The sequence below is a fragment of the Sitophilus oryzae genome, unplaced genomic scaffold (genome assembly GCF_002938485.1).
Source record: "Sitophilus oryzae breed Bouriz unplaced genomic scaffold, Soryzae_2.0 scaffold_261_pilon_pilon, whole genome shotgun sequence".
NCBI lineage: Eukaryota > Metazoa > Arthropoda > Insecta > Coleoptera > Curculionidae > Sitophilus > Sitophilus oryzae.
Window position 1 is genome coordinate 31222 of NW_022146820.1, and position 24043 is coordinate 55264.

At 33.2% G+C, this 24043-nt stretch overlaps 1 protein-coding gene across 1 annotated transcript in view; it reads left to right on the forward strand.

Annotated features, from left to right (window-relative positions):
* Positions 1 to 16022: 16022 nt before the first annotated feature.
* LOC115884474 overlaps positions 16023 to 24043 on the forward strand; it is a gene marked incomplete at its 3' end in the record, with an annotated part of 51460 nt that continues 43439 nt past the window's right edge. The window contains exon 1 of the mRNA XM_030903069.1: positions 16023 to 16483. Coding sequence (XP_030758929.1) covers positions 16023 to 16483 — 461 coding nt within the window. The remainder of the gene's footprint in view (positions 16484 to 24043) is intronic.

Genomic DNA, 24043 nt, shown 5'->3' on the forward strand with positions numbered 1-24043 from the left:
TTCTGAAGGTGCCAACATAAATTTATTAAATCTCACGAAAATTTTAGTCGAGCACAGCCTTTTTTGTCGAAGTAATGATGAGGTTTTAGTTTTGCGATATTGGTTTGCACAAAAAGCAAGATCAAAACTAGCTTTAGATCTGCAAGACCAAGACCAAAGATGGAAAACTCTTGCGGTCTTGAAGAATGTAGAATGTTTAGGAGGGGAGTTAAGCACCGCGACCTTACAGATCTATTATGTGTTCCCCTTTCTTCAGTTATAACGAGTTATAACTCATCATACAGTCTCAGGGCTTTAACAAAAGCCATTATCTGAGACGGCTCCACAGAGATCCTCTCCATTCTCAACATCAGCCATACCAAAGTTCATGGCACGAATGATCGTCGTCTCGGCGCACTCAGTGATAGGGTGTTCTGGTGTTTCCCCATTTTCTCCACAGAATCTGCATTCGCCGTTGTTTCTCAGCTCCAGCCTACTGAGGTGTTCATTGAGGAGACAGTGTCCTGTTAGAAACCCCGTGACAATCCGTAGATTGTTTTTACTTAAATCAAGGAAAACCTTTAATTTTTCTCGGTCGTAAATTCTGAGGAACTTTTTCGAGTGTCTTAGACCTTTGGAGGACACCCATTCCAGGTTACGGAAGGAGTCTTCCAGATTCTTCAGTTCCGCTTTCAGTTGGTTCCCGCTTGGAAAACAGAACAGTTCTGGTCCAGTATTCGCTCCTTTCCTAGCTAGATCATTTGCTTTTTCTTTGCCTATAATCAGCTTTTTTAGGAAGGAACGAACACTCCAACTAACTGGACCAGAACCGTACTGTTTTCATTAACTTTATGAACCGTTATGTTCACATAAAAAATGACTTATTTGTTCAAGTTTATTACAAATAGTGTTTTCCCGACTATTGCATAACATTTTAAAGAAAGAAACGCTGATTCAATAATGTTCTAGAATTTTTTTTTAAGTTTTATTTGCATTAAATTACTAAAATACCATTTATTTAAAGATTTTCTATGCAGAAAGTGCATCTAGTAAAAAATCTATTAAAAATGCAAGACTTGCAAAAATTTTGCAACAAGACCAACATCATGACTGGACCCTGCAATACCAAGATTAAAACTACTTATTAACTGCACGCACAAGACACGAAGGAGTCTTGGTCTTCCATTTGCTCATCACTATATCGAAGTAACTCATGGCACACTTTTGATCCCCCTGTAACTTCATCTAAATCATCATCTATTCAGCTAAATCAGTAATTTTAATTCTTACTGATCAAGGGACATACTATAACTAGCTATGTTGCCAAAATATCTACTAATTATATATTATATTATAGTTAATGAATTATTACTAAGTATTCAATATTCTTTAATTTTCGTCATTATCATTAAAATTCTAAGGTACTTCTAGAAGTCTCCCAAACTTCAGACTTTGAATTTTTTAGTTAGCGTAAAATCTTAATTTCATTATTCATTAAATGAAAAAATACTGATTATTAAAAATTATTATTATTATTTATCCAGTCGACACGAAGTTGCAAGGATGACTTTGATTACTTTGGTTTCAACTTTTTTAGCGATTATCCGTTTTTCTTTTAATTTTGATCCCATTGAATGTTTTTATTTCGTCTCTGATCGTAATATCGCCACATGCGTTGACGATTATCATTTTATAATATCAATCGAAATTACTTCTTTATTTAACTTTTTTATATAATATAAAAAATGTATAAATTTAACCAGACTTACAAAATCTAGAGTATAATGACAAAATGGTGAATGCGCCGGCTATTTAAACCCTTTATCACAGAAATAAGGATATGGGATAGGTATGTACATATATGTATTTTCTGTTCCTTTACTCTTTCATTTTAATTGCCCAGCCAGGTTAAAAAAAATCATATTTCTTAAAGTTTTATTTTATTGCTAACATAAAAAAATCACTATATTAAATAGCTCATAAAATTTCGTATGCTTTTTTATTTTCAAATTGGTTTAATAATAAATAAAAAAAATAGGAATTATCAAGGCAATTTTTTCAATCAATTGCTCCTCAATTATTGGCTTTCTATAACCAGGCTTTTCTCCTCCGCATTGTCAACAACAGATCCCAATTAAGAGGATAATATTTATTCGACCTAAAATCGTTTTCTTTGGGATTTATAAAGGCAAATTTCTCAGTAGAAGAAAAAAATCAACCAATAGGAAAATACGTATAATAAATATTTGAAAGGAGCTCGATACTGTTTGAATAATTTTTTTTTAATATACCTACATTTATAGATATTTTCTTTTCTATAGAGTTATAAATAGAAAAAAATATTACTCAATATAAATCATTCCCATTTAGTACAGTCAAAAACATATTTAAAAATTCTGAAGTGTACGTACATAAATTATTTTTGAAAAGCTAGATCTAAATACGCAGGCTCTTAAGATAATTTCTCGTATGGTCTATGAAACGTTTTAAGTTCAAACATCCTGTTTGAAATCTAATTTTAATGCATGCACGAAACAGGCAGACGGCTTTTTTCTACTTTTTATTCCATCTTTAATCTTCTGTTCGGCTGACGTTTGCCAGGTACGCCGTTTTATTGATTGTTAAAATGCTTGTTTGGATTTGGATACACACTGTCATTCGGATATAACACCTTGTGATTATATCTAGTTCGTTAATTAAATTTTTAACTTTTTATTATGTATAAAAATTATAAAGCCCCGTCTACACATAGCATTTTACCTGTTCAGTCAAAACGTATCAAGTAAAACCTTGTGTGTAGACAAAGAACTGGCGGGTTCAGTTTTACAACAAAACTGTTGTTTTTCCTACACTGAAATATGTATACAAATAATATGTATAAATAACATGGATTGTGGATATGTAGATCATACCAAATAAACTTTTAGTCACGTGATTGAGCTTGACCGGCACAGCGTTGCCGACTTTTACATATTTTCTTTTAATCAAAACATTTTAGGAAACTTAAATGAATTAATTATAAATATAAAAACAGTTATTATTTTCATCAACATAACTGACCTTCTTAACAGTACTTAAGGGACATAAAGGGCTATTATGACTGCTTTCCCGTTCAAAATATTCTGATAAGATTGCGATGAGTTTTTTGCAATGGCTGTTAACAATAAATAAAACTACAAGCAGTTCTAAAAAGAACAATGTTCGACTGCAAGGTCTGCTAGTAAAAAAACTGAAGCGATGATAATTTCACTGATGAGGTATCTGGTGTGTCCCCATTTTTCCCCACAGAATCTGCATTCGTCGTTGTTTCTCAGCTTCAATCTACTCTTTGATTTTTCTCGGTCGTAAGTTCTGAGAAATTTCTTCGAGTGTCTTAGACCGTTGGAGAATTCCCATTCCAGGTTACGGATGGATTCTTCCCGATTTCATTTGGGAAGCAAAACGGTTCTGGTCCAGTTAGTGGATTGTTCGCTCTTTTTCTAGGTAGTTAGTTTGAAACCTTTTTGTTCGTGACCACTACTAACTGCTACTAACCAACAATTTGTTTTGTGTGGTCTGTTTTTGTTTAAACGTTTTGTTTATTATTTACGTTGGGGATTTGTTTTTAAATTAAAGTTAATCGTTAGGCAACCAGTAAACTAAAATAATACGTATTTCTTTTGCATAATCAAAATTATCACTCTAAATTTTACATAACCAAATTGTCTTTCTAAATCGCTGTCTTTTTTAGACAGATGTCACTTGTCTTGTCATTATTCTGTAGCGTTTTTTATAAAACATTACCACTGCGAACCATAAAATAATTAACTAGAAAGAAGTGTCAACTCTGTGTTAAATCGTGGAAACACGATACGCCACCGAAAGCCTTCGTTGTCGTCTGGAGAACTAATTTTCAATTGACAGGTTGACATGATGGCTTCATTTTTATTTCCGTTTCCGGTTATTCAATGGTGGGCACCTCTTTCAGTTTAAATGTATTTTGTACTCTTTCTTATCATAAATAAAACAAAATAAAAATTTATTCAAACATATTTATTTGAAATGTGAGACAACGTGACTAAATAAATATAAAAATAAAGAATTGAATGATTTCTATATCAATTACTTAATTATATGCAGTTTTAACGTAAATTAGTAAGGTATAAGTATGACTTACAGTAATTTGTAAATAAATAAACACAGCCTTCAGAAACAGAAAACGGGGGCAGGAACATGAAAACGGGAGCCTTATACCATAACAAACCAAACCTGAAAACAGAAAAACACATTTTTTATACTAAAATTAACAATGTAAAAATATCAATATACTAATTAAAAAAGCTCCATTATTCCCAAAGACTGAATGAATCCAAAGAAGTAAAGAGACTTTTAATCGGATAACAATCCAGATTAGATCAGACAGATTTATTGTATTATTGACAATAAATCGCACATACTGGAGATAACTAATATTGGCTATAGTTAAAAAATGATCTTACCTTGCTGTAAATTGTTTCCATTTTCAATAAAATCGCCGATCATAAACATATAAACCAAATTTTTTTGCATCTAAAAACATGGAAATAGTGTTTATTTACTACCTATTTTTAATATACATGGGACATACCTAGTACTGCAGAAACGTCTTTTTCTCAGGATTTTCATGTAATATATATTTTATATGCTTTATTACCTTTATATTTATAAATTTCAGGCGAAATATCAAATTGAATTTACAAAACAAAACTAAACGGGAGAATTAAAATGGCGTCGAAATTTGTTCGATTTGTTCTGAGAACAAATCTGTCAATTCCTAAACTGTGAAGTTAGACAATAGTTAGACAGAAACATTGCTGTCCTTGTCTAGGCGGCCATACTTGTCGTCAGGAGATGACAGGAATGACACTAATGACTGTTTCCAATTTTCCTATTTCACTGTCACCCCCCTGCTGCGAACGGCAGCTTTTCATCGGAGAGCAGTCGTGGATAAGGTATTTCACTGGAAAGAAAATTAAGTAATAACAATAAACAAAGAAATAGATATTGGGCGCCAGGCATGTACAGAGAAAGAAAACACAGTTGTATATTACTTAAAACTAATGACTATATTTATTCAAGATGGACTGTGATGGTAAATACCATTGTACAATTTTAATAATTATTACAGTGGTTATATGTCAACGAAAGTGGTGTTAAGAGTTGTACTAAATATCTATGAAAACAACTATGATAAAATACAAGACATATAAAGTTTAAGAGAATATATGACATGTAGCATTACTTTAATTAATTTGATATATTTTATATGATGTTAGTGCAATAATAATATCTATAAAAAAGTAATACTATTACAAGGCGTAATGTAATGAAACCTAAAATCTAAATCATATTGTAACTATTAAATCGACATAAATGTTCTTAATAATATAACCAATAAATATAGTCTGTACGATATTATTTAAAATGTACGTTACTGTTTAAGACTGAAAATCGACTGAAAATCTGAACCTAAATCTACACTTAGCTGTTCTTGAGGCAATCCTGCTTCAAACAGTAGCAGCGTGAGGTGGTCTCGCATCTCTGTACTCGGCCATCTAATACAACAAAAGGGGGCCAGAGTGAGGACACCATGAATTGATACAGCCGTAACTACTGACTAGACTGAGAAATGGGAACGAAGCAGCATGGGGCTTACGCTGTATCCATACTGTAGCAATATGGGGACACTACCCGTACCTTGGAACACTACTAGGACCTTGGATATTGTCCGTAACTTGAACCATAACCTTGGACACAGTCCGCCCATAAGACAACGGTACAGGGGAACACTACCCGTACCTTGGATACTACTAGGACCTTGGATAATGCCCGTACCTTGTAAATAGTCCGTGCCTTGGACCCTAAAAATACGAAACTCTTGTTTAAAATCAAACAAGGTCTAATAAACAAAATGTACCTACCTCGAATTACTTCCGAGGGCTCACTAAATAATAGAGAACATGTCCTTTCTTCCATGTGACATTCTGGAGGACAAAAGAAAAGGGACGCCAACGTGCCAGCAAAATACAAATACAAGTTAGGTTGGGACATCCAAAACTCTACGCTAAAAATATGCAGTAATAATATCGAATCTAAAAGGATAATATTTTATCTTTACCTGTTGCTTTGAAATAGCAGCTGATTCAGATTATACAGCAAGATTTAAATAATCACCATTTCTAAAAGCCGGGATGGTTAGGTTAGGCTACAGAGCGCTAAAAGCAAAAGTCAGTCGACAGCACAGAGAGTTGACAAAAGCGATGTTGACAGCGCCTCCACAGAGCGATAACAGGGTTGTGGACTAGAGAACGTAAAAATTCGTCAAATAAATTATCCGGCCGGAACGATAGGGAATCCGGTGATGATACGCCAGACATCATATATCATAATCAAAGACATGTAACGAACTAAAAACGTTACAATTCACAATTCATTATTCGAATTCTCAGAATTTTGTTAACAAAAGTTTCATCTGAAAATAAAATTTTAATCAATCACAATTGTATCTTCATCATTTACCGGATTAATAATACAGAAATTACAGCTCAGTTACAAACAATTCATTATTTATAGTGATTTACAGTAATTTTATTAAATTATTCGAATATTCTCGTTGATTATTGGTTTGAAATAAATATGACAGTGTTCTCCAATGAAAATGCGAGTTACTAACTCTAAATTTTAATTTTGAGCTGGCAAATGAGCTAGATGCTTTAATTAGACCGTTATTCAGAAGCTACAAACCTGTCGATGAAAATATGCATGAAATCAAGGTTGTTTTTTGTATTTGACTTCTTAGTCCCATGGGACCTTCCACTGCGGCCGCGAGGGCCTACTATGGCTCAGTTTCTACAACCTCTTTATAAAAAGAGCGTCAAAGTTCCGATCACCCTCAAAACCCAGCCTTTTAACATAGGCCGTTATGTCCGAGGGTGATATGTCTCCTAGGTCTGATAGGTCTAGCATGGGTTTGTCAAACATCTCAAACCTGGTCCTGCCTCCTAGTCCTGCCCCCATCGGGGCAGGTACACATAACCTGCTTCATTGTTTCGTCATCCTCCATACAGAGTTGGCATTCGGCGTCTTCCACCAGTCCCATCCTCTGTAGGTGTGATCTCAGCCGGCAGTGGCAATCAAATCAAGGTTGGTACAGTATCAAGTTTATTATAATGATTTTCTTAGTCGCGTATGGCACATCGCTACCCAGTGTTGCCACAAGCTTATTTTTCATCAGGGTAGATTGTCACGAGATAGCGGAGTTTAATTGTTCTATAAAGGAGGTAGATCTACCCCCGAATGGGGTAGCTGTAGCAACACTGCCACTATCACTTTTCCTCGCGCTAGCTAGCGCGTCACAGCCGTCTCGCGGCCGTCATTCGTGTGTCAAAAATTTAAGTACATTCTTAAATTATTAATTGAGCAAGTTCCACTTTTATCAATTTCAAGAAGGGATGATGGTCATGTATTTTAATTCATAATTTTAAGCGCATATTCCAATTCTTTCCTGCTAAACAACACTTCCAAAATAAGCTTATAAAGGAAATTAGGGATATTCTGTACAATATGCTCCTTGAGTCTTTGATACTCTTACTGCTTTGTTAGAGCGCCTCTATGTTTGGTTATTTCTCTAAGAATCCCTCTATTCCTCTTAACATCTATGCTCCAGTCTCAGGTAAAGGACCCGGACCGGAGATCCGATCGTCGATCGAGTGGGAGTGATGCACATCCATGCGACAATGACCTTCAACTTTAACGCCAGGCCAGCCAGATGCACCGCATTCGCAGACTGGTTGTACGGTCGCTGCCGGCGGCGCTTCAGTTTCTTTGTTTATGCCACGGCCAACGAAAACCAACTGGAACATGTCTTGCGCGACTATACTTGACGGGCTTTGCGTGATAAGAACAAAACGCATGTGGCCTTATAGCGTAAAGCACGGCCCACACGCAACAACTTATCGTACGATTTGTTTGCGTTGACAAAATCGTGGTCCGAACTGTATTCCGGAAAGTTCGGCAGCATATTCTGCATGTAAAAATAAGTAAAAAAGTTCGTATAAATGTATGCCCTAAAATGCTTAGTTTCGGAGATATAGGGTGAAGAAGTTTTATTTTTATTTCGATTTTTCTAAATAATTTCTGAAGTAACATCAATATTTGGATGAAAATTGGTGTCTAGGAGTTTTTTGACATGAGAAATTTGATTTTGATGTCAACATGACTCCTACTTGTAGGGAGCGCCACCTACATATATTTTAACTGTTCTGAAGAGTAATACATTTTCGTCCGTACCTGTATAAAACCACTGGGTGAAAAAATTCCGTGATTTTTACGTAAAAAATGTCTCTTGGAAAAAATCGCTACGAGCAACCGTAGTCAAGATAATATTTAGAATGGAAATAGTCAATACATATCATTATTGACAAAAAATAGAAGTAGAGAGAGTTATTTGACTGAAATGATAAATTTGGAAACTCTTTATTTTTTAAATTAAATCCTAACGAAACTATATATATATACATATACATATATATACAGCCGTTACTCGCTGACGAGTATTCGACACACATAAAGAAAATGGTCACGCAAGGCGTTTTCTTTCATGAGCTTTTCTGTGACTGAAAAGCCCGATACGTGATGTTATCTGCCTACCGCACTCCGGACATTCAAAAATCTCATTGCTTTGTTGCCTCTCTACTTTTTGGTTGCCGCTGTTAACTGAGTTTACAACCCTTCTCCATTGAGTTCTATTGTGAGCTGCTTTTTCCCACTCATTCTGCATGTTAATTCCCTTTAAATTTTCGTGGAAAATGTCCTTGTATCTTTTCAGTTGTCCACCCGGCCTCCTCTTACCGTCCACAAGCTCACCGTAAAGCAGAGATTTTGGTATGCGGTTTTCTTGCATTCTGCATACGTGACCAGCCCATCTTAAGCGGGATTTTGTGACCATGACTTCAATACTCTCGCAGTTAGATTTTTCAAGGACCGATACGTTTGAGACATGATGGAACCACCGGACTCTTAAGAGTTGTCTAAGGTGTCTCTGTTGCAACTTGTTCAATGCGTTCATGTGTCGGCGGTAAGGCACCCAGGTTTCGCTCCCATATATCATGGTGGGGATTATAATTGCTCGGTATACTGCAAGTTTTGTTTTTGTACTCAAGTCATGATTGTAGAAAACCCTGTCTTTTAATTTCCAGAATGCTCTTGAGGCGCTACTAATCCTGTGCTGAATTTCAGAGTCAATATTGGCCTTTTCCGAAATCAAACTGCCAAGGTAATTGAATTCCGCCACATATTCGAATAGTTCTTCTCCGATTTTTATAGCATTGTTGTGATCTTCCGGGGGAGTGCACATGATTTTAGTTTTGCCGATGTTCAGCTTAAGGCCCAAAGCCTCGTATGCCCAGGTATATGTGTTCAACATTTCTTGTAATTGTTGTACCGTGTTTGCAACTAGAGCGCAGTCGTCAGCGTATTGAAGTTCTGTGATAAATTTTGTACGTGTTTTTGCCCTGAGTCTTTTTATGTTGAACAGACCGCCGTCATATCTGTATCTAATGCCCAATCCTCTCTCCTGCAGTTTGCTGTCCACTATAATGGAGAGCGCTGCCATGAATATATGTTGAATAGAGGAGGCGCTAAGACACATCCCTGCCTAACTCCTGTATTTGTTAGGAATGGGTCGCTCAGTGATCCATGATGTGACACTCTTGACTTGTTGTTGTTATGGAGGCTTTTACACACTGTAAGAAATTTGTTGGGTACTCCGAACTTTTCCATAATTGCCCAAAGCGCATCTCTGTTCACAGAGTCGAAGGCTTTTGTTAGATCGATGAATGCAACATAAAGTTTAGACTGCTGCTCTTTTACTTTTTTTTTTGCTCTTTTACTGCTCTCTTACTCTTAAGTATTTTATGACATACATTTATACGAACTTTTTTACTTATTTTTATCTGCAGAATATGCTGAAGTTTCCGGAATACAGTTGGGACCACCTTGTATAAACAAAGGTTGTGTCTACATTAAAACGATTTGGAAAAATCCCGGATATTATATAGAACAAAACCAAATATTATATAGTATGCTTAACATTATTCCATCACATCTTTCGATTGAGCTTCATGCGTTTATGTCGTGATATTTTCCTTCATTTATGTTATTTTAGTGACTATAATAATATACCTCGTTTACTCGTTTATGTTGTTTGTGCTTGTGTGAATAAGCAAATTTTGACTATGATTTGTTTTAATATAGTTTTTATACATTATTTCCGCTACTGCTGAGAGTATCCAAATATTGATCTGATAACACTTTGACGTTCAAACTATTACTTCAAAAGTAAGTTTTTTTCCAAACCCTACCATGACTTCGAATTTCAATTTGAATTCTTCAATTTTTATCATTGGCATCTTAATTATTAGATATTAGTATATCTGACATTATGGTGTTCTGATATATAATTGCTATTTCAATAAATTAATCGTTTCTATGTTATGTTTTATTATGCCGGTTCCACATTCTCGCTGTTGCTCGGCGAGAAAGCCCGAGAACGAGGGTGTAGATGGGACTGCTCGCTATACCTCGCTTTGTCTTTCCCGGCATCGCCGGTGCTCCGTCGAAAGTCATGGATCAAAAAAATGAAAAAGAATTAAATTACAGCAACAGCAGCAGCAACTTCTGCGTCGGCCATCTTTTCGCGTTCTCGCACGGATGATGGATTTCCCAGGAGTTCACAACTGCAACTGAAACATTCGCTAATTTAGCGAGAATGTGTATGGTCGTACCCGAGCACGAATTTCTCGGCCGAGAAGCTCGGCGAGACACAGCGAGCGTATTCGGACGAGAATGTGGAACCGGCATTAGAATGGTCATACCCAGGAAGACTAATACCGTGTTAGAAAAATTGGGTAATTATTAATGGTTTAGTTTTTCGTATATGATATTTTTGCTAATATCTTCTATTTGAAAAAAGACCTCAAGATGCTGTTTTCGTTGATTTTTTTAAGCTTTTAATTTTTTACTACCTTCTCCCACCATTTAATTTTAGCAGATAGGGCAAAATGGCCCCAACAAAAAAAAAACAAGTTTGCTGGAGATTCCAATGCCGTTATTTATCGTACACCTTATCTAAGCACAATTTTGTAAAAATTTCATTTTCTTATTTGTCATAGCAGTCGCGCCCTCTAGCGGCCGTTCTACAAACTTTCAAATAAATTCTGGTAATTTCTCATGGGCTCTTTAGTCGTTAATATTTTTTTCCGCAGACTCTACGGCTAGTAGATGACAAATAATTGTCATCTGATTGGGACTTACTACAAAAAGGACATGAACGTGCAATATTTAAAGACAATACTTTGTGCGCCCCCAAAGTATTGAATCACGCGCCGCCACTGGTTAAAGAGATTTTTTGTAAATGACGCTTTATGAAATGTGTCCTTGCGACCTTTAAACTTGGTGGCTTTTAACATGGAAAATATTTTGATTTGAAAGTGCTTCTTTAAAATAGCAATATTTTCAGAAAATTGCAGTTGATGCCTATAAACAATATCTGCACATAATATACAGGGTGTCCCAGAAATAAGTGCAAGTATTTTAAGGGGTGGTAGATAGTGATGTTGGTAGCGAATATTTCCATTCGAATTTTGCAAGAAATTTCAGAAATTTCCGAAATATTCGGCCCCAAAATCGCGAATATTCGCAAAAATCCGAATTTGCGAGAAATTTCTTTTCAAATTCAAAGAGACATTCAGCCGAGCAACATTTAACGAGAGAATATCAAATTACCTATTCTTAAATCCAGAGGAATAGAATGCTTCTCCGCCTTTTCAAAATAGAAAACGTATGACTCTTAAATCAATGCATTTTGCCGCGAATCTATTGGACCCCTCTGTTTCCTGAGAGAGCACCTTAACAATGAAGAACACAGCCGCTATGGAATTTATCAACAATATCACCAATAATCATCCTCAGTTTGTCAATAATAAGCCATTTTACAGATGTAACAAATTATTGCGCCAAATCGGGTTTATGGGCTCTTGACTACGTTTGGATGTCAGTTAAAGATGTAGACTGTCTAAGTTGGTGGCAAGCAATGTGTAAAATACTCAGTTGAAATATTTAGCTGTTGCTCTGCTGTATTTACCAACGTCATCTGCAGCCACTGATAGAAGTTTCAGTACTTACTGTTTTATCCATACTAAAATAAGGAATCGCTTAACTGCACAAAGAGCCAGCAAAATAATGTTCGTAGCTCATAACAATAAATTATTACTACAAAACAAAAAGTGGATATGGAACATGATATGCAACAACATGAAACTCCTCCAGAACCACTAGACTAGAACCCGTAGAGGTAGAGGAATCAGAACCAGATGATACATCAAATATACCTGATTTGGAAATAAAAACTGACGAAGAGAGACAATTACTACTACTACTACTACTATAATACCCTATGAAGATGGACCAGCTCGGCGCCTGAAAGTATTTCGGAATAGTATAATTCAGTTATTTGTGTTTAACGTTTTTTAAACTTTAAAAATATTTTTTGTGCTTTTTGTTTTTTAAGTTCCTTAGTCATGGTTCATGGTTTATGTACAAGGTACAAATGTTACCAAATAATTTTTTTTATTTTTTTAAGATGTTTTTTTTAGTTCTGTTATCGTTATGTATGTTTATTAAAAAAATATAACAACTAATATTATGTTTGTTGTTTTTTTCCACTTACATGTTGGTATCAAATGTCATCTAATTTATTCATTGTATCAACAAAAATATGTAAAATTGTAAAATTTCCTAAAAATTTCATAGAATTTCAAAGTTTTCGAAGTTTCGGAAATTTCTACAATAATCAAAAGTTTCCGAAATATTAACATCACTAGTGGTAGATCTCGATAAAGTAACACATTTTCTCTTCAATCTCTTTTCAAACCGTCCAAGTAGGCAGTTATTTTACTTTGAAAAATTTCAAAAAAATGATTTTTTACTACAAAATTTTGAGAGGCCACTGGATCTTTTTATGGATTTTCTTTCTTGTTTTTTTTTTTTTTTTTTTTTTTTTTTTTATTAAGAAATTATGTTTTAACTAAATAAAACTCCGAAAAAAACCGAATTTTCAAAAACAAATTTTTCATAAAAAACTCATGGAAACATGGGGTTGAACTGTACTACCAGTGAAAATACTTATTTCTGGGACATGGCAATCAACAGAGATTTGGTGTTGATCCTGTTCAAGTTTTATTACCCAACTAGATTTGACAGAATAAAGACCTCACATTAAAAGAGCAAAATCAATTAAAACCTTGCTAAACTGTCAATATTTAACGGAAAATATAGTCATTAATATCTAGAAGGTGAAGTAATAAAGGGTATTTTTACTTATTTTACTAACTGTGGTTAAATCATACCGTTGTATTAACAAATACTATTAAAATATTGAAAATTAATAAAATATCTTATACTATTGTAATTTTAATTGCCATATTGGCTATGATTCGTATGATGTTTTCCAAACACATTTTTTTTAATTTTAAAAGCTGAATAAAGGGTACATGCTATAATACAGCTTGTCATTGAATTTGATATGTTTGGATGCTGGCCGCTGTAGTTGTTTGAAATATTAAAAATTTAATCTCTACAGACATAATTTAAAATTATCCACATGTTTTAATAATTTGTATCCAAATATTGGCAATAACTCCAAGTATATTATTTCAAATTTGGGTATTAAGTAATGCAGATATTAAATACCATATGTTCGAAAAAAATGGCGTCAAGAAGTCGGCTCGGAAATGACAATCGATGATAATTTTTCCATAGGGTCAATCTAGATGTCATTTTACTAAAAATTGACAAACATTGAACACTAATTATAGAAAAGTTAAAAGGATATAACGTTTCCAAACGCACAAATCTAATTTCCAACCTCAAATTTTAAACTATACACCATTTAAAATAATTTGTACTTCATATAAAATAAAGTTTTTTTTTTTTTTATTGATTTATTTTCATAAGATTTGTGTTTGGAAAATGTCAAAAAAGAAGGAATTTTGGGGCCTATACGTAGAGTTTAGGGCTTGACCTGTAAAATTATCATGGGTGTCATTCTCAATACGTCTTTGACATAGTTTTTCGATCGTATGGTATTATATTAATTTTAATGAATAGTCAGTTACATATCTAATTTTTTATTTTTTATTATGAACAATATTACATACATATTTGAGTTACTGTTATATGTTAAATGTTTTACCAACAGTATAAGTATGTTCGATTGTTTGCTAATGTTATCTTTATGGCTGAGTTTGCTAATATCACGATCTACTTAATTGTACGACAGTGTTAAAGGAATTATGTACATATTTTCCCTATTTAAATACATTTGAAACCACGTTTTCTATACGACATGCATGGGCCACAACTTTTGCTTTTGGTGGAGAACCTATAAATGTAAATCGGGCGTCAGTCAACTGCACCTGGTGTTACTCAGCTGTCAGGAAATGGCTACAGAGCCATCCCCAATAATTGAAATCGAGATTGAAATAGTTGGCAATATATTGTTAGGGGATTTTAGGTTTAGTGATTGGTACCAATGTTAAAAGAAATTATTGATCGAAAAGAGTAGCAGTTTATGTCAATTCATTGACGCCGATTTGGTTATGGATTGCTGCTCTTCTTGGAAATTTACCAGGTGTCCTACTAAAGCATGAGTAACCATTAGGACATGCAGGAGAGAAATAAAATATAATCAATAAGGCCATGAGAAATTATTGGAATTTATTTTTAATTTAACGGCTACAACAGAACTTTTTTTGACCCTTGTCTCTGCCCTAGTGATTTTTTCCACCGTTCTAGAGATGTGTTTTTCTACGTTTTTTGATTGTCTAGGTAGCTACGCATATTTTTAAGCAAGTGATTGTTAAGTCGGCAGGCTGATTATGAATAGGCTGTGGTAATACCTAGATAAATTGTGTTTAGAGAATGTTCCAGTTTAACGGATTTCGACTCTCTCTGTGAGCTTGTTTGTTATTTAAAACCAAAACCTTAGCCCTTTCTAGGTTTGGAGTATTTGCTTGTATTAGATGTTATTTTACATATACTCCATTCGCATTGCAGTGGTATGTGGTCTGGTGTCGTTGCAGTGTTTTTATATCAAAAACACCTATATGTGAGAGTCTTCAGTAATTAAAAACAAGTGTTACTATGACTAAAACTGCACATTAAATATGTGTAACTTTTCTAAATTTTCATAACAATACAATTAGAAGTTAATAATGTATTTTATGAACGGATTTCATGTATTTTTTGTTACTTATTTTTTAAAATATACTGAAAGAAAATGTAGTAGACGTTCAAAATTGAAATCGCCAAATTTATTTCCCCATTGGCATTTATTGCAGGGTTGCCAGATTGTGTTGAATTTCCAAACCAACTATATTATATACAAAAGCGGTTTGCCGTTTCAAAACAACGTTTGTTGTAACCAAAACAACCTTTTTCTTGTAATTTTTTTTAGTTATACGAACGAGTTTTGATTGCTTTGGTTTAATGGAAGTTCTTAATATGGCCTATGGAGGGACTTAAAAAAATAATGATTTGGCGGTCGGTGGACCTTAAAGTTAGGTTTATATCTAGCTGTAGCTCTAACAATCAAAACACGCTGTAAGTGTTTTGATTGCTTTGGTTTCACTCTTGTTTTTTGTTTTTCGATACATCCAGAGATATTGGATACAACGCAGTCAACAGGAAACTAAATTAAAGCTATTGAAATTGTGCGTTTAATAGCGACAACACTGCCTAACCCCATGTCATAATATGTTCGTGTCACCTGTCAAAGTAAGTATGTTCATGTTCTGTGGTCAAAATTTATCCGCAGCTTCAAATAATGCCAAAATCTTAATTTCATATTTTAAAAAATGCTTGATAATTCGCAAATTTTCTGGAATCTGTTTTTTTATCGGTAATTTTTTAGGTTTTCGATGTGCAGTTTTCGTCAGGGGTACAAAAAGATTATTTTCATCTCTCAAATGTTTAGAGGATATTTTTGCTATGCATGTTTACTTCTTCACCTGGTCCTCAGTCCGATTGATGCCCGTCCCTCCTCCGGCGGTGGCGGCCGTACACAACAGCCGGCGGCCAGGCAGAAGGGCCGCCGTTCGCCGCCCCTCCGCGCCGCCCCCTCGCCCCACGTTCGTTCAACGACAACGTGCAGCTGCCCGCCTGCTTGCCTAGCAGCCCGCCAGCCGGCATCGCAGTCGTCTGTTGTAGTTTCAGTTCGCGCGAGGGTCGCTAAGGGTGAGAGTGTAGTGTGCGTACTGTCGTGTGTTTATTTTGGAGGAAAAGACGAAAGGGAAATAGAGGAAAAGCACTGTTCGTTTGGTAGAGAGAAAAAGGGAAGTATGTTGTTCGAAAACCCCCCGGTAGCGGCGAAGATATTCGCGGGTTATGGAGTACCACCCCCAGGTGTAGTGCCGCAGGCTTTGGTCGGGTAAGTTTTGGGTCTTGGTTGTTTCTTTGTCGATGTTTGGTACCAAGGTTGATTTGGATGTTCTTTATTTCTATAAATGATGCTAAAGGTCTTTCGAACTTCCATTGTCTTTATTTTTTTTTTTTTTTTTTTTTTTTTATTCTTTTTTTTAGTTTCCATAACAGAGAAATATAAGTATCATGCGTTGCTCAGGGTTACAGGAACGCTGGGAGCTGGTCTTTTTATGCCTTTAAATGATTCCATTGTCTTTATTTTAAAGTACACAATGTGTAACAACTTTTTTTATAGTTACCATAACAGAGAAATATGTGTCATGCGTTGCTCAGGGTTAACAGGAAAGCTGGGTTCGTGAGTAAGACTTTTGGCATTCTTTTAATGCTGTTAAATAATAAACAAAAATATAATGTACGGACCAACGATTTATTTGAATATTCTTTAAAGCTATTATGCTTTTAAATGATACCAAAACACGTTCAAACTCCCATTGTCTTTATTTTAGAGTACACAACATGCTAACTTTTTTAGTTTCCATAACAGAGAAATATAAGTGTCATGCGTTGCTCAGGGCTGTGATACGTTTCAGTAAGTTGTGTTAGTGACCACTAAATCCCAGTTTACACTGGGAAGACAAACTATTTTAGTTTTCTTGCACGGAATCATTGTCTACCAGATTCCCAAAAACATTGCTACACTCTGTCACAAATTACTCTGTCTATTTACATTGTTGTAAATGGTACGATCTTTATACTCCTATAGTTCAGACACCAATTAATAAGTTCTAGACCACATTAAAAACATGCAATAAAAGAAAGTTATAGAATTATTTTCCTGCTTTCAAAGGAATACTGAGTAATAACAAAAACTTTTTCTGTTAAAGGTTACCCTCTACCATTGTACCTACCATCTTCAATGGCCGGTATAATGGGTACTAGGTACCTATATCTGTGACATTTTCTGTCCTATAGTACATTTTGTCGTTGTCGACCATACAGGGTGTCTCAGAGCCTGCACCATATCTCATGGGGAGATTCCTCACGTAAAAATTAGATTTATTTTTATATCAACATAGGTCCGATTCTTCTTTGTTTCAGCTTCTACAGGGGTTTGAGAGTAAAATGAGATTCACACTAACAAGGTATACACCATTGGATATTGTAATATACTTATTAGATATCTACATAATATTCTTGGACTAGCATTTTTTTGAATGTTGAACACAAAATACAATATTAGCCGACGCAGATATTTTATATCAACAAATTCAATGTTTTTAATGTAATAATAGAACTTATTCTTAAATAATTCAAATAAGTTAAATCATCACTATATGGTTCGGTATTTGAAAAGAAACAGCGTAAACACATTATAAAAACTATCATCTGGAGTGAGATAGAGACGTTAATGTTCAGATAAGGCAATATTTTAACTATTTCATTCATAAAATTGAGGTGATTCTCATATTTTGTATTTAAACGAAACAATTTAATGCCATTTGGAAAAACTAATATACAAAACTTCTTGGTTGTAATTTAAATCAAATTATTCTTTATCAACTTAAAGTCTCTTCAACGAGTACGACGACATCCATACAATGACAACACAAGAATCATTTTAAGACCACTTTAAACTTCTGATGTCCGATAACTATATTTTTGTGAAGTGGTGGGAACTATCGGATGAATACTATCGAAACATTCGATAGTTGCAATTCAATCGAATAATTCGATGGTTAGTAAGAAAACATTCGTTGAAAACTATTCGAAGATACAAAAGGTATAGACCAGATAAATCATCTGCTGTAGTATTGTATTCACAAAGTAATTCGGCCGCAAAAACCATTCATTTATAAAATTGAGTATCATTTATAAAAATTCATTCATTTTATGAAATTCATTTTATTCTCGTCAGGATGATTATAATAAAGAGTATTAACTGAATTTAGTTGTCGCCCGGCGAAGTAGGTTTCTTTCCTAGAAAACAGGCGGTCGGTAGCAATGCTATGAAAGAAACCGGCATCTTTGATTTTTAGCGGAGTCAGATATAGATAGGGACACATTATTTTTTTTATTGAGGTGCTATTTACACAGAAAATACATTTATGAAGGGCGCTGTTGCCATATTTTGTATTAGTTGATGTGTAAAGAATATTATTGTTTGGCTTTAGTTAGTTAGGGATGGTATGTCCATATATTCTGCATTTTTTATTAATATTCTGTTGTTACACACGTAATGCATTTATTTTGGATGTGGGAAAATTATTTTAATGTTTTTAAGCAGACTGGTTTAATAAATAATAATAACAGTAATAATTTGTTATACCTATTAACAACAAAATTTAAAATCATTTTAATATAAATATTTTTTTTTAGTAGTATAAAGTATAAACAACAAATTAGATGTCAAATTATTTATATTAGATCCTATTTAAAATAATATAGTCTCTAATTATTTTGGCAACGTTGGTTTGTTAAATAATAATAATTACAAGAACTAATTTGTTATATTAACAACAAATTTTAAAATCATGAAATATAAACTTGTTTATTAATTTTCTAAACAAACTGTTGGTGTGTGGAGAATATAAATAAAAATTGAAATCAAAATTATTTATATTAGGTGCTTTACATATTGCTATTTAAAAATTATATTTAATTTTACTGGCATTTACTTTAAAAATTAATGAAATATTTCTTCATAAAACACATGTAAGAGGTGTAGCATAAAACAAAATGTCACGAGCCATCACGTTAACTTTTTTAAATTTGGCACGTGTAAAATTTTCATTTTAATTTTTCCTACCCCCATGGTTTGAGTTCGATAACCATTTATTTAACCATTTGCCAAATGCTACAACAATTGTGGTTCCAACTAATTCATAGGTATTAAAACATCAAATTGCAAATATAACAATTTTAAAGGTGAGTTAAGTTCATCTCGTCTCTCTTAGAAATTGCTACTTCTCAAAATTTCCCAAATTAAAATAGACCATATACCATATAAAAGTGGAAATAATTGAAGATCGGACTACGGAAAACCACACAAATTATCGGAAGAATTTTTGACCACCTACACATACACACAATCGATAATAAATAAATTAAAAATAACTACTATTTTAGTATTTTTAACTATTTTTAATAAACGCAAAAATAGCACAATATTTACAAGGCGAAGTTAAAAAAATTTGGAAGAACCAATGAATAATTCACTGACGCATACAAGAATCAAACGAATACTAAATTTCATTTTATCAAAAGGTATTCGATAGTCGTGGCTCAACGATAACCATTTTGTTGCACGGCGGGTTGTCACCTTAATGCTTTTAGTTTCAAATGAATGAATGATTTTTTATTCGAATAAAACCATTCGATAGTTGAAAACATTCATTCATTAACCATTCGATGGTCTAATTCATTCGATGGTTCCATCCCTTTAATATTTTTTGGAAATATATTTATATTTAAAGAGCACCCAACTACTCTCATCTCTGAGTCGATCCTTGGTTTCTAGATATCGACAAAAACTAAATCATTCTAACAATAAAATTATATACAATAATTTGATGAATATTTTTTAGGGCAGCCTTAATATCGTAATTTTAACTATACCATTTATTATTTGTTTTTTAACGTATATATTATTATGTTTTTGTCAATAAATAATAATAAAAATATGTTTATTGTGTATTCAATGAACTGTGAATAGAATTCGTAGTTCGATAGTTTCGGTTCGTACGCTGATGTGTATTTTTTGGTTGTATGGTTTTGGTCCTTACTTTTGTCAATTCTTCTTTGTCAGTTTAATGTTTCAGTGCAAGTAAATTCGTTTTAGAGATGTTGATATTTAAAAGAATTCGATATAACGTTTTTTAAAGTATCGATATTTTATATATCGATAACTTTTGTACATCCCTAATTTGTCTTTACTCAAACAACGCTATAATTTCGGATAATTTAAGTTTTTAACACAATCCGAAAAGATTTTATCACTTTAATACAAATATAAAAATTTTAACGGCTTGAATATTGACTGAATTTAGTTCGGAAGCTAATGGAGATATTCCGCACTGAAGGACATCGCTGGTATTGCAATAGCAGCTTCGTATAATAACGTAGGGATGTGAGTATTTAAAAAAAGTATCGATAATATATTTTCAAAGGTTATCGGTATTTTAAAATATCGATACATTTGAACATCTCTACGACTTAAAGAAACCTTTAATGCAGCTTCGCCCTTTCCCTTTAAAATGTATCACAGTGCATTTAAATAGTAAATGCTCTCCATGTTTGTTAGTTCCGATCTGATATAAAACAGTTACAAACTGCAATACAGACAGTATCTTAAATCACTTTTGACTTCTGAAAACAAATCGCTCGGTATATATCCATATGCAAACATTTTAGATAAGGCAAGTAAAGTCTTTTTATTATTATACGACGTTCAAGAGAGCATACGTATACAGAAAATTCATTGTTATGTATGATGTGAAGTTTATTTTTGGAAGTTACCTAACATGTTTTCTTCATACAATGGTGAAAATAATATTATTGATTGTTTAATAGCATTTCCTTTTGTTTTCATTTTTAGAGGTGGGGACAATAAAATAGAAAGTAATAAACCACTTTGATATTTAAAAATATACCAGATTATACCAGATTATTTGCATCGTCGGACGGGACAGAATCCGTATGGAAGTTTGATAGGACCCGATTATTGAAGAGCACTAAAATCCCACATTCAAAGAATAACTTTAGATATTTTGATTAAGCAAGATTTTGAGTTATGTAAAATACCGATTTCTTTAAATATTTCTCAACTCTTATATTTTGTATTTACTTATGAGCACCAGTCAAGGTAAAAGAGATAACTGTCAAATGAGTTGTCATTTCAGAATTTTACTATTTAGTGCATTTATTGTGAGAAACTCATTCTAGCAGATTAGAGTCACCAAAGATGTTTTAGCAATACAAATTGGCCTTGAATTAAGTAAGAATAAAGTAATCAATTACAAGGTTAATTATAGTATTATTACAATATTCAATAACTGTTCAAATAATCAAAAAGATGTTCAAATAATCCCCTCAAATGAAGCCTAGACGGCCAGGCGATCATAGGAATTCTCTTCATTCGCTAGTTGGTAAACTTGAAATTCTATTGCATTCAGCAGAAATAGCATTTTTTTTTTTTTTTTTTTTTTTTTTTTTTTTTTTTTTTTTTTTTTTTTATTACTTTAAATAATTTGAAGAAATATCAGGAGACCTTTGACCAATTTACTGTATGTTTAGGCCAATAACGTTTCCATTAAAACTATTGTCTAAAAAATACTTCCCCGAACAATAAGGGTGCTATGTACCCGGGCAGCCATCCATTGGGTACCAAACTTCCTGATTTTCCCTAGCGGCATCAAGTAAAGCAGGTAAAATATGATTTTCAATCCAGAAAATAATGTCCGTTTCGAATTTCGCGTAAGAAATATTGGCCCGATAATATTGTGTAAATTTCTGAAATGGCAACTTCATTTAACAGTTACCTTTTACCTTGACTATTGCTCATACCGTGAAATACAGGGGCCATGGGGAGAAATAATTAAAAGAAATCGATAACTCGTAAACGGGCTAATCAAAAGAAATATCTAAAGTTATTCTTTAGATATGGGTTTTAATTAACAAATCCAATAAACCTAAATAGAATTATTCTCCTAAAATAGCAAAGGAATGATAATTGCCATTCAAGAAATTTGCAATAGGTTCCTATGTCCCGCTCAAACGATGCAACACCGGTACATATTAGTGGAATAAATTAGTGGTTTCAATTATTTTTTTTTTTTTTTTTTTTTTTTTTGTTCCTCTAATTTCAATTAGAACCCAGTCGGAACGTCAAAATTTGTGGTAGTAGAGCAATTATTGAAAAAGTTACAAATAATTTTTTTTTTTTTTTATAATTGAAATTTTGCGAGTAATGTCATTTTGGTCTTTGATTATCGTCAAATTGTGGTTAAAGGTAAAAAGTTATTGTTTTGCCTGGGGTGAATGATTTAAATCAACGGATTTTTTTTATTTAATCATGGATTTAAAAAAAAAAAAAAAACTTGTTTAAAACTTATGATAAATCAAAAGATAACTGTAAAAATTATAAAAAATTTCCTATAAAGCTATAAAAGGTATTCCTATATCCAATATATACCTTATATCTATTCATACTTGAAATAAATTGGTTAAGTTACACTTGCTCTTCTAACGTTTGAATACTTTAATAGATCGAAAATAAATTATCAAAGATCTAACATATAACACATATCCCTAATATCTATTATCTATTAAAATGTTGGATATTGATTTTGAAGTTTAACTTCCATGTGAATCCATTACACTTCTAAATGGCAGAGATTTATTTGAAATTGTTAATTGCCAAATCCGGTTTGAATACATTTCATTCCTGTAAACTCCATTCCACTATGGTTCTTCTGATGTCGGTTATATTTTTTGTTCCCGAGGACTAATCAATGTCAAAAGATAAGCTGGAGTCAAGGCTGTTTTATACCTTTTTGAAACGGCTGAATGTTGATCAAGCTAACTTCCGCCTAATTGTTAATATTTCAGAAATTTTGATTGTTGCGAAATTTCTGAAACTCAAACTTTCTGAAATTTATGAAATTTTTTTTTTTTTTTTTTTAATTTTACATATTTTTGTCGATACAATAAAGGAATAAATTAGATAGACATTTGGTACCAACATGTAAATTGGAAAACAATAAACATGTATTGGTTGTTATATTTTTAATGAACAATGCGTAACCCATAACAGAAATCATTTGGTAACATTTGTATTACACATTGCATAAACCACGAACTACTGACTATGAATTAAAATGAAACAAAAGCACAGAAATATAAATTTAAAACGTAAAACCTGAAATAACTGAATTATTCTATTCCGGAATATCAGACGCCGAGCTGGTCCCATCTTCATAAGGTATTATAGTAGTAGTAATACTGTCTTCGTCAGTTTTCTATTTCCAAATCAGTTATATTTGATGTATCATATGGTTCTGATTCTGAAGGTGGACCTCTACCTCCACGAGTTCTAGTGGTTCTGGAGGAATTTCATGTTGTTGAATATCATACTCCATATCCACTTTTTGTTTTTGTAGTAATAATTTGTTATTATGGGCCTACAGACATTATTTTACCAAACTCTTTTGTGCAGTTAAGCGATTCCCTTTTTTAGTATGGATAAACTGTAAGTACTGAAACTTTAGAGAGCCCATAAACCCGATTTGGCGCAATTATTTGTTACATCTGTAAAAATGACTTATTATTGACAAACTGAGGGATGATTGTTGTTGATATTGTTGATAAATTCCAAGCAGCAGTTATGTGTTCTTCTTCATTGTTAGGGTGCTCTCCCAGGAAACAGAGGGATCCAAGAGATTCGCGCCAAAATGCATTGGTTCAAGAGCCATAGGTTTTATATTTTGTAAGACGGAGAAGCATTCTTTTTCTTCTGACTTAAGAATCGGCATACTTGATACACTTTCGTTAAATTTTTGCTCAATATCTT